Raw genomic sequence first — 12,102 nt, 5'->3', positions numbered from 1 at the left:
GATAGATCACATCTGCAGAACTAGGAGGGGAGGGTTCAGAGGGAATAGAGATTCAATACAGGCATTAAGATTTCTGTTTGAGTAAATCCGTGTGCAGTGCTTACTGAGCCACATGAGCTTTCTTTAGTAAATGTTTGTAGATGGATTAAAAGTCATGACCTCAGAAGCCTTGATTGAAACATTTATAACTGATAAAGTAATTTACCAGCAAGCGATACACCAACTCTAGGTCAAAGAGTGGCAGAAAATAAATCTGAGTCTGTTTGAACCTTCTTGGAGAATATATTTGGCTTAAAGTTGAACTGATACTTGAATTATATAAACTATAATGACTCCACAACTATTGCGCCTGTTTTTCCATTTTCCAACTAGCTGGAGCACATCATAGATGTACTGTATGTCATCACGTGCTGTAACACCCTTCAAATGTTGATTTTGGTCCCTTAACGTTCAACATTTTGTACAGCCCAATCTACAAGTATTTCACTCAGAAACTGGAAGCAAGCAAGCCAGGCTAACTAGCTTCCATTCAGAAAGTAGAAGCTAGTTAGTCTAGCTTGTTAACACTAGTAATGACTCAGACTAGACCGTAGTTTTTCATTCAGCACTTTCTGAGTCATTGGCAGCTCCTGCTTAGCTCAGTGCTGTGTTTGTCCACCATTATAGGATGGGGGAAGTCTAGCTAGTGTAGCTGGCTCTCTTTCATGGATCCATTTGTGGTGATAGCAAATTAACAGAACGTCAGAACTCACAGCATGAGTAGTCCTGTTACCTCGGCACTCTCCATGTTTGTGTTTCAAATGTCAAACAATTTGGGCGTGTTAATCACAAAGCAAGGGCTAACAACTGCAGCCACCCAGCTGGGTAATGGCCAGTTCAAATTATTATTATCATAGGACAAACTATGTTTGGCCAAGTATGAGAGCACCTACGACGAATTTGGTTGTGTTTTGGTCATTGCACAGAAACAGACATACTGTAGCAGCTGAACAAGAGCGTCAATGACCAACAACATAAATAAATATAAATCTATATACAAGTCTGGTGTTTCGGAAAGTTATAAAAAATATAACAAGCACAAAGAAATAAATAGCCTAATGAATGGGTGGCTATGTAGGCTACCTACATAATTATGCATGTAGGGGGCGCTATCATGGCAGATACATAAACACAACTTAAATGTCTTGTTTACAAGACAATACAAACACAGAGTATATATACAGATTTCTCATGTAGCAAAAAAAATGTTTAAGTTTGAGATCATTCAAATAAAGTAGAGACAGTTATCAATTACAAAGACTATAAACTTCACCAAAAATCTTCCTGTAACTCCAGTGCTTGCTCACAGCACCATCTTTAAAGAAATTAGGCTCAAAACAAAGTGAGATTTTGACCCCTGAATGCAACACACAATGGACAGACATACAACTATGGAGCAGCCTTGTGTGCAGCCTTCTGTGCAGCCTTATGTTGAGAAACTTTGGTCTGAAGTGGGCGTTTTTGGGCGCTACTTGCGTCTTGCTCCACTCTGTGGCCAACAGTTTCTGTCTCCAATCCCACTAACCCACAATACAAACAACAAGCTGTTTAGCTCCTGTTCTGAGCCACTGGCAAACTTACTGCATAAACCGATTTAGGAATCATGGGATTTCCAATCACTTGCAGAGTGAGCCACACATAACCTTGTTCACGTGAGTTTCAGCAATCATGAAATGACAGGAATTACCTGAACAAACCTGCAGGTACACATCATAGGAACCACAAACCGTGGTGCCACAACTGGCTTTACTTCGAGAACTGGGTTGGTGAACAGATGAGACGTGTAGCACGCACGCACGCACGCACGCACGCACGCACGCACGCACGCACGCACGCACGCACGCACGCACGCACGCACGCACGCACGCACGCACGCACGCACGCACGCACGCACGCACGCACGCACGCACGCACGCACGCACGCACGCACGCACGCACGCACGCACGCACACACACACACACACACACACACACACACACACACACACACACACACACACACACACACACACACACACACACACACACACACACACACACACACACACACACACACACACACACACACACACACACACACACACACACACACACACACACACACACACACACACACACACACACACACACACACACACACACACACACACACACACACACACACACACACACACACACACACGCACACACGCACACACGCACACACGCACACGCTTGGATTCAAGCGACTGACAGTAACTAACATAACCACATGAGGGGCATTAAAGGTTCTTTGTGGGTTCTATCTCTGTTTATATGTTTGAACTCGCATTTTTTGTTTACCTGGATAGCAGTGATTTATCACCTGCTACAGAAGCTCACCCCCTACGGAGAAAAATGCTTTCATCGAACACAAGTGGTCACACAATGGGGAGCAGTTACAATGCAGGGATCCATACGCGCTCATACAGTACACACGGATACACAGCACAGAGTAGACCCACACGGGTAGGTACTGCACACACACACTAAGATTGCTTCAAGGCTAGAAAACTCAGCAGTAATTTGTTTTTAAAGGAAACTGGCACAAACTGCATTAGTAAAATTAAAACGCACTTTCTGACTTCAGCTATGTTTCAATTAATGAGACCAAGGTACTTAAATAGATCTTAGTCAAAGCTAAGTCGGGACCACCAGGAGGTGTTAGAGCTTAAATCACCAGTGTGCTGTGAGTGCACGTGATTCTCTCGCGTGTCTGCTGTCAAGCCCGCCTGTGTGTAAAGTGCAAATCACCATCAAGAGTTACGATCGACTTGTGGCTCCTGTGTCATCTGGGTTGGACACGAGACAAGGCCGCGGAGGACGTAGAGTAGAGAAGGAGATGGAAGGACAGAGGGTGATTAGTGGCTCTCCTTCCTGTGCCTGCAGCTTCTAGAGAACAGCGAGTTGGTTCAGCTGCACTCTACGTCCTTCAAACTGTTTCAATTGATGAAAAGCTTCCTGGGTATCAAGTGTGGGGAATGTGACACCGGATTACATGAATTTTGTATGCCGATTGGAATGAAATAGTTCTTTATAAATCCAGAGCACGTTCACATGTGGGCCGGCTGTGATTGCAAAGATGAAATATGGCTGCACACGTGAACTTTCTTTGCCATTAATGTTGGCAAAGAAAGTGTGGTTTAAAAGCTCCATGCTGTAAATTGATAGAACCCCAGTGTGACGAATGAGAGTTGTAGACTTCCCCTCTTCACTATAGGTTTGCAGCTTGATGTTCTTGGCTCTTTACATAAAAAAAACTCCCCAAAAACACTCAATAATCACTCAATAAGTCCTGCAATCCATTGTCCATCAAACAGACAAAAACAGAGCAAACAAGCAGAGAAACAGAAACAGACACAGACATGTAAATGCCTTGTTAAAGCCCAGACTACAGAGTTCACACATTTCATCTGCAGCCTGGTGCTGTAGGGCAGACCCTCCCTGTCTAAGAGTAGTCTTGCTCACCCACACTGATAAAAAAAAAAATACCACTGCAAGGAGGACAGAAAAAGATCACAGTGCTCCTCTCTGCCTCTCCTTGAAGGTGCTTGTCTAACAGCAATAAGAGAGAGTTCATGGAGTTTACTGCACCCGTGTCTTCATAAACATTGAGGCCATTGTTGTTGGATCATCGTCGGATGATAAGATAAATATTCATGTGAAATATACATTGGAGATCAAAATTAGAAAAAACATTATCAATCCTTAGAATTTGATAGAATATTCGCTGTGGCTATACCACTACTGTACTAGCATGTTTTTTTTTTTAATGACCAATGCCCTTCAACAAAAACCTTTATTTTGTGATAAAAAAACAGGGAGCAAAATTAGACAACAGTGTCAGAAGAGAAGATCTAAACAATGTTTTATTAGGGCTACAGGATTCAAAAATGAACACGAAGTACAGAGGCCCTTGCTTTGAATGATTTTGGCACATCTGCGCCCACAGGACATCACTAGTTTCTCACACTGCTCTGGTTTGATCTTGGTCCATTCTTCTTGCAGTCTCTTCCACAGTTCGGTAACTGTAGTGGGTTTCTTACTTTTTTGCCAAGGGTTTAGATCTGTACTCCGGGCTGGCTATTTCATTGAGAAACTACTACTACACTACTGGTGCCATTTAAAGCAAGGGCCTCTAAATTCCGATTCATTTTTGAATCCTACAGTCCTAATGTTTATCACTGTTTTTTCAGAAAATACAGGTTTTTGTTGAAGTGCCGTGGTTATTTAAAAAACATGCTAGTACAGCAGTGGTATAGCCACAACGGATATTCTATCAAATTCTGAACAGTGAAAAATAACAGTATCTCAGAATAAATCAAGTATTAACATTGTGTTTTCTAATTTTGACCTCCAGTGTACAAACATAGAAACAAGAGAAACACCTAACACAACCTAAAATGCACACTTTTGTATGGAGGTCTAAATATGAAGGTAGGTGAATGGAACAAAAGCAGACTGGCAAAGCATCATAGAAACTGTGCAGTCCAAGGAAAAAGTCACTGGGTTGCCTCTCAATACTTCTATGTATGTGATTTAACTGTAACAAATCAATACACAGGTGTACATAACCTAACCTGTTATTGCAGTTATGCCAAAAAAGAATATGGGTTTGTCAGCCCTGTTAAGAAAATCAATTAAAGGGCCCATATTATGCTAATTGTTAGATTCATACTTGCATTTTAGTTTTGACTTTCTACCTACAGTAAACAGTACAAAGTACAGTTCACATCACAACCGTATAACCTGACAGCTCATTTAAAGGCACAGTTTCTGAATACACACTGTTCTTTTCTCTGTGGACTGAGCATTTGATACTTAAACAATACTTATAAAGCACCTCAACTCAAAAAGACATAGAAATCTTACTTTTTAAGATATAGGACCTTTCAAGAGTTCAACAATAAAACACAGCATGTATGCATAATAGATTCAGCCAAGCAATAAAGCATCTGCACTATTAATCCATAAATTAAGATCAGGGCGAAAAGGGGGAAGAAATAGCTTTAAGATGACAAATGTCGGTTATAAATTCATGAAAAATTATGCCAGAGCTGCTCATCACAGATGAACAAGTGAGAAAGCGACATAAAATGGATGTGACATGCATGTGATATCTGTAAAACTGAGTGTGTGCATTTGTGTGCTTGGATGTTCAATGAACTACGAAAGTCCTAAGATACTACCATGACTAGAGTGCGTTTGTGCGTGCTTGTTAGCTAGTGGCCTGGGGCCCCTGAGCTAATCTGCTCCTGCTCGGCCAGGGCTTTCTATGACTCACATTTAAAATATGACAGACGGTTAATGTCTTTAACTTTCATCTGTGTTTATGTGAATAGAGGGCCTGTGTGTGGCTCTGTATTCACCCACTGTCTGCAGTTATCCGAATTACAATATCTTAAAAGGAATTTAATGCCAAAAAAATGCATTTCAATTCAACTGAAATGCCCAGTAAAGGTGGGTGCACTTGGGTATGTGCACGAGCTTGTGTTTAAACCTCTCCTGCATGTGTGCACATATTTGTACAATACAGTATATGGTCTGCAGCAGATGACATAATCTCTTCGCATTCATGCTTTAGGATGAGATTATTAAAGGCACAAAGTGGTATGAACAGTTTGTCGATGTATTGCTATTTCTGCACACACACACACACACACACACACACACACACACACACACACACACACACACACACACACACACACACACACACACACACACACACACACACACACACACACACACACACACACACACACACACACACACACACACACACACACACACACACACACACACACACACACACACACACACACACAATATATAGAAGTACATTGCACTGCAGATTAAGCACAGAGAGGTGCAGTAGCTCAAATGTAAATGTAGGAATGGAGACTTCATCAGGTGGGGGGGTGTGGGGGGGAACAAAGAGAAGGGTTGTTAGAAAATAAAAGGGACCCAAAAATAATAGGGTGGAGAATGTAAAAGACAAGGAGGAGCAGGGAAATTAAACTGCAAGAGGAACAATTCAATGCGAGAGTCAAAACAAAGGGAGAATTAATTGGCATTTCCCCTCTCGGATAATTGGGACAAGTCCTTTTCTGTCAGTCCCTCTCCCAATCTTTTCATTCTCCTGCCCTCCCCCTCTCACTCTCGCGCTTGACCTTCATCTCTCTTCATCTCATGCTCTCCCCTTTAACATTCTCCCCCATTGCTGTGGGTGTAGAGACAAAAAAAAGAAAAAATGACTTTTCGGTTTCCACTAAAAAGGTTTTGACTTCTCTCATCGAACCATCGTCATGTGCGGGGTACTGTTTGTGTGTGACTAAGTGCGGATGGTGTGTGTGGTGTTTGTGGACCATGGTCTGAGGATTCTGTGAATTCTACCAGACTGCAAATGGACATGTTTGTCCCAGCCGCTCAGGAGGGAAAGCTGTGCTCGGTGCATGTGTATGAGTGAGCGTGTGATTTTAGGAAGGTGTTATGACAAAGCCGCTGATTCACTCTGTCTTTTCTTTTTACACACCATCTGTCATCGACATCTCATATCAATTGACAAAACCTGTAACTTTCAACCGATCAACGACAGTGTCCAGCTCAACCACGTATGCACATATAAATGCACTTAACAGACATAAAATGGATGCGCTCAAATGTCCGTTAGCCTGCAGGGATGTGTCTGGCTGGATGTACATGCATTCATTCTTATGCGCACCCATGTGTGAGTGGGTGACTTTAGCCTTTGAGTGTGTTCATGTGTGTGATGACTACAAATCTGCTTTCCCTAGATGGATGACACTGTTGTTGACAGCCGGTGCATGCGAGTGGGACCATTTGGCGGTCTGTTCCCTTTTGCAAATTGATTAGATTCAGTAGAATCCCCCCCGGAAATTGTTCAAAAAGAGCCAAAAACCACTCACGTTTAGGAGGAGAAGATACTGATAAGCTGATTTTTTATGAATTCATTTTGTGTACTTTTTCCATCTTTTTGACTAAAAACACTGTAAATGAATTCATTAGCACTGTATATACTCCTCTATGACCCTCTTTAAACACATCCTTTTCCTTAACAAAGCATTCCTTGATGATATAGTTATTTCCCAGCAGTAACAGTTTGCTTAGCATCAAATCAATGCCTTTTCTTTACAACCATCCACTCCAACAGTCGACTCATTTCCAAAATAAAAAAGTTCAGGGCACCTCCGGTCTCGAGTTCAACACTGGTGAAAGCTGCAAATCACTGTTCCAACTGACACGGCTCCACCCGGAGAGAGAGAGTAATTCATGCTAAAACCAGATTTAAACCCTTTTAATGCGCTAATGAAAAGTGCTGTATTTATATGTAGCTGGGAGACGGCAGTGTTGTGACATCAGGCCCATCTGTGACTCAGTCTAAACCCCTAATGAGAACATTACAGAGCCCGAGGTAGCGAGACACGCAGAGAGCGATGGACAGAAAGGAACGAACAAGATTGCGAGGGGAGGAGATGATCGATGCAAACCTTGCCACCTCTTTTGACAGCCATCATCCCTTTCCCTCCTCCTCTTCGCTGTCTCTCTTGTTCCCACTCCTCTCTCCTGTCTCAGGACTCAGGGTAGCGGGTCTAACTCAATACGCCGTGCAGCGAAAATCAATGAAAGACAGAGCTGGGGGGATTTAGAGGAAGAAATAAGGCCAAGTGGAGGGGCAACGCAATACTGTCCACCTCCACCTTAACAAACACAAACATGGAGAGAATCCAAAATGCACCATTGACACACCTGCATTTCTGTCTCTTTGCTGTCTTTTTTGTGTTATTGAACTCACACAAAGACACTAAATCCCACCCAAGGATCTGTGGAGTATCATGTCATATATTTAAGGGAGACATTAGCACCAAAAGCAGCTCAGGTAGGGAAAGAAAACAGACCTAAATGAATGGTAATGCCCCATATAGACCCTTAAGACACATTACAGTCATATGTACACATACATTTAGTTCACAATTGATTTAGCTATAAATCCACCACGAGGACTGACTCACACACTCAAGTGTTGTTGGATTTCCAACACCCCACCCTTGCCACCCAGACAGAGAGAAAGCTTAATATTCATCCAATAGTGAGTCAGGACAGTAGAACTCCCAAGGCTTTGGACACACACACACACACACACACACACACACACACACACACACACACACACACACACACACACACACACACACACACACACACACACACACACACACACACACACACACACACACACACACACACACACACACACACACACACACACACACACACACACACACACACACACACACACACACACACACACACACACACACACACACACACACACACACACACACACACACACACACACACACACACACACACACACACACACACACACACACACACACAGCTGTACTAGTGCATTCCCCTGCCTCTTCTGCTCCCTCTGATTGCTTTCTCTTGTTCGATAAATCAGAAATGTGCATTCCTTGATATCTAGTTTGTAAGCAGGGATGTGTTTTGGGGACGGGAAATTCAAGCACAATGAAATTTACAAAAAGATCAAGAAAACAAAGACTTCACCCACAAGAAACTGGAGTTGTGTGGCAAAAGATACTTGACTGAAAAAACTGATACATGCAGAATTATTCATCATGATTATTCATTCTGTCCTGCTGTGTGTACATATTTCTGCGTTTGTTTTTTGCCCTAGCTATATACATATTGTCATTTCACCCACACACGCATTATTGAGACTGCACATGCATTTCCCTCAATATCCTCCCCTATTCTACCCACCACCACACCCCACCCCCACCCTGCCCCTTTTCATTAAAGTCTCCCTTAATGGCTTCATCTTCTCCCTTCTTTGCTGTACAACTACCAGGAATGTTTTTCTTAAAAGAAAAAGGGAGGAGAACAAAGCTAAAAACACCTTGTCCCTTTAGAAATTATTATAAGAGTTGAATGTCCAAAACCCAAATCAAACAAAATCCTAAAACCACCCATCCCTGCAGCGTTGACTCCATCAAAGTCCTGTGTTCTGTCTCATTCATTCACTTTTCCCCCTCACATCTGTCTCCTTCAGTTTTCCATATTCCCTCAACACTCTTCCCCTCTCAATCTTTCCTTTCCACCATAAATACCACGTATCTTTTTTTCCCTCCATCTCAATTCCCCGCCCACACTTCGCCCTCCACTTTACAAATTGACAGCTTCTCTCGTATCTCTCATCCCCATTCATTCCTCTGCCATTACTCTAATCTCTCCCATCCTCTCCCGCCACCGCCGGTGTGTATGTGAATGTGTGGTGTGAAAAAAACACTAACCTGCCCTTCTGGCATGCAGAGCAGAGCCAGGCTTTATCCCTCTTGTCATAGGCGCAGCAGGTTTTGCAGACGTTGTACTGGCAGTCCAGGCACAGGCGCTTTGGGTTGAGCAGGAAGGTGAAGGGCGCGCAGCAGCGGATGCAGCAGTGCTCGTTAAAGCGGTGCTGCTTGGAAAGGATGGAGCATCTGCTGCCTTCCTCCGCCAGCTCCTGCTTCATCTCACTGAAACCGAGAGAGGGAGAGGGGGGAGAGAGAGAGAGAGAGAGAGAGAGAAAGGACAGGAGGGGGAGGGGGAGAGAGAGGGTGGTGAGCGTCTGGTGGAGAGGTAAAACGTGAAAACGGCGGAGGATGGCGATGCAGAATAATGCCGTAGTAAATTAAAAATTAAAAAGGAGGGGAGGGCATAAGGGGTCATGGGTTTGGTGAAAACACTTCCCCAAACCCCCCGTTTCTCTCCCTCTCTTACACTGATTCTGTGGAACTAACGTGATGGCTGACATTTCAATTTGGGAGGACCGGTCATGCCTTGTTTGCCCACGGTTAGTCAGAACACAGCTGAGAAGAGTAGGGCATGCACGTCTTCTACGTCCGCAAGTGAAAAAGCATTGTATCTTTTGTTAATTAGAGCATGGACAGCAATTTGAGGATGAGGAGGATTAGGTCCCATGCTGGAGATTTTTATATTCAACACACACACACACACACACAAACTAGCCTGAGAGAAAAACAGCATGAATGAAAAATCTCCACAATCATAGTGGACGGAGATGTTCAAGCCAAAAATTACAGTTTGAAACTACAGCAAAGAAGGAGCACCAAAGAGCAGCACAGTCTCACAAGAGAATTGCTGACACTCAAACTATTTGGATTATAGACTGAAAGTTCATTACCAGCCGTGAGAGCGACATGTTTGTTGTTTTCACCTTGCGAGAGAGTGTGTGTGTGCTTCATCGTGGCAAAATGTGCTCCTGGTGACACCTACTATAGTGGGAACTAACACTAAGGCAGTCTGTCAGATTTTGTCACGGCGTTGCAAACGTGCAAGATACATTCATAGATATGTAAATGAGATCAAAATGAAGGTCGAGTTTAAAGACGGCTGTGGTCTCAGCAAGGGGTGCCAGAAGTAGGGGAGTAAAAGGCCCCGGATCATTTAAGTTTTCAACTAAGGTTTTAATATGAAATGACTGATAAAAAGATAAACAGAGACTGAAAAATATCGGTTATTCATCAGCGTGTTAACCAGCAAAGCAGCTTTGCTATCTGAGGCCTGTTAAACATAAATTATGTACATGGGTTTTCCCTCTGTAGGATTTGCGCTGACTGAGCAATGCACCATAGGCAGAGGCTGCGATAAATTATGTAATGTTCTGCATTTATATCATAAACCTTTCATCATCAGTATACGGCACGCATGTCAATTATATTTAAAATAATACACGAGGAGGAGAGATTAAATCACACATTCCTCCGTGTTTACACTTTCACACATCCGTTGTCATTAAGCTGAGATGCAGAGATGGAGCTGTTGCTGCTGGGAAGGTATGAAAGTAAGTTGAGTGAATTATTTAAGCTGCTCTTCTATACATTACACACAGTCAGGTTACAGCATACACTGCTCTCACGATCCTAGAGATACTGTACACACACTTACAGAGCAGATGCCATGGGCATTAAATGCAAACAGATATGAGCAAAACATAAACACAAAAACTATCCTTTATACCAAGAAAAAACCCACATGTGTCTGACCACAGCAATGCATGCAAGACTAACATAATGTATCCAGAAACATGTGTAGGCATTCTAACCTCAACTAAACCCACCAAGTCATACATGGAAAATTAAGTGCAGAGCAAAACTGAGTGCTGAATGCAGCATATTGTGAATTTCCTGTGTGTACTATGTGTACTGTACTGTACGTGTGTCTGTGGAGCCAGCGGGGGCATTGCAATCTCCTTCCCTAAGTTATTAACGCTGCTCCTCAAGCAGATCCTCTGCCTCACTGATTGTTTTTCATATGCATCATTAGACGCAGCATATTAGCAAGAAGAACAAATCATTTCATATACAGTGTCATGTGAGAAAGGGCGAGGCCGGGGGTGCAAAGGTTGAAGGGCAGTGGTTGGCATATGCATACTGTAGATACTTAGATAGGCACAGCTACCGAGATGATCAAACGGAGGTTTTATATTCTGCACATGCAAGGTCACAGCACAGCTGCTGGGAAATAGTGGGCCCCCAATCAAATTAAAATAATCTAAACAAAAACCTCCAAGCAACATTAAAGAGACTCTCCCTGCAGCATCTGGTCCACAAACCATCCAAATCATACAGTATGCACCCTCAACACAGAGCAAATCAAAGGCAGCATACATTCATATCTCAATAACTCGAAGAAATAATTTCCTGCGGTTCTGATTATGATCCGTCTCCATTTTGCTTCTCTGTGTCTGTGATACGGGGTTTAATGAACAGTCAAGTTATGGCTGCTAGCTCCGGCCGTTTAATTAAATGAGTGGGCGAATATACACATATATCCAAGTACAAGGGGGGTTTGTCATGCCTGGCGTCCCTCCACATTAACTTACATCTCTGTTAATGAGACATGAAAACCTGTGCTCATTTAGCAGTCACGGCCAGACTTAAGATACATGACGGTCATCGGGGTGCTAGTAAAGTATGATTAGATCATAAGAAATAA

The 12,102-nt window shown here is 43.0% G+C and overlaps 1 protein-coding gene across 1 annotated transcript in view; it reads right to left on the bottom strand.

Annotated features, from left to right (window-relative positions):
- Positions 1-12,102, bottom strand: part of myripb (myosin VIIA and Rab interacting protein b) — a gene marked incomplete at both ends in the record, with an annotated part of 98,202 nt that overhangs the window by 45,093 nt on the left and 41,007 nt on the right. The window contains one exon of the mRNA XM_083936351.1: positions 9,399-9,620. Within this exon, the coding sequence (XP_083792477.1) occupies positions 9,399-9,620 (222 nt within the window). The remainder of the gene's footprint in view (positions 1-9,398; positions 9,621-12,102) is intronic.

This window comes from Echiichthys vipera (genome assembly GCF_963691815.1).
Source record: "Echiichthys vipera genome assembly, chromosome: 21".
Taxonomy (NCBI): Eukaryota; Metazoa; Chordata; class Actinopteri; order Perciformes; family Trachinidae; genus Echiichthys; species Echiichthys vipera.
Note: the sequence above shows the minus strand (reverse complement) of the source record. Positions and strands in the feature narration are given on the sequence as shown.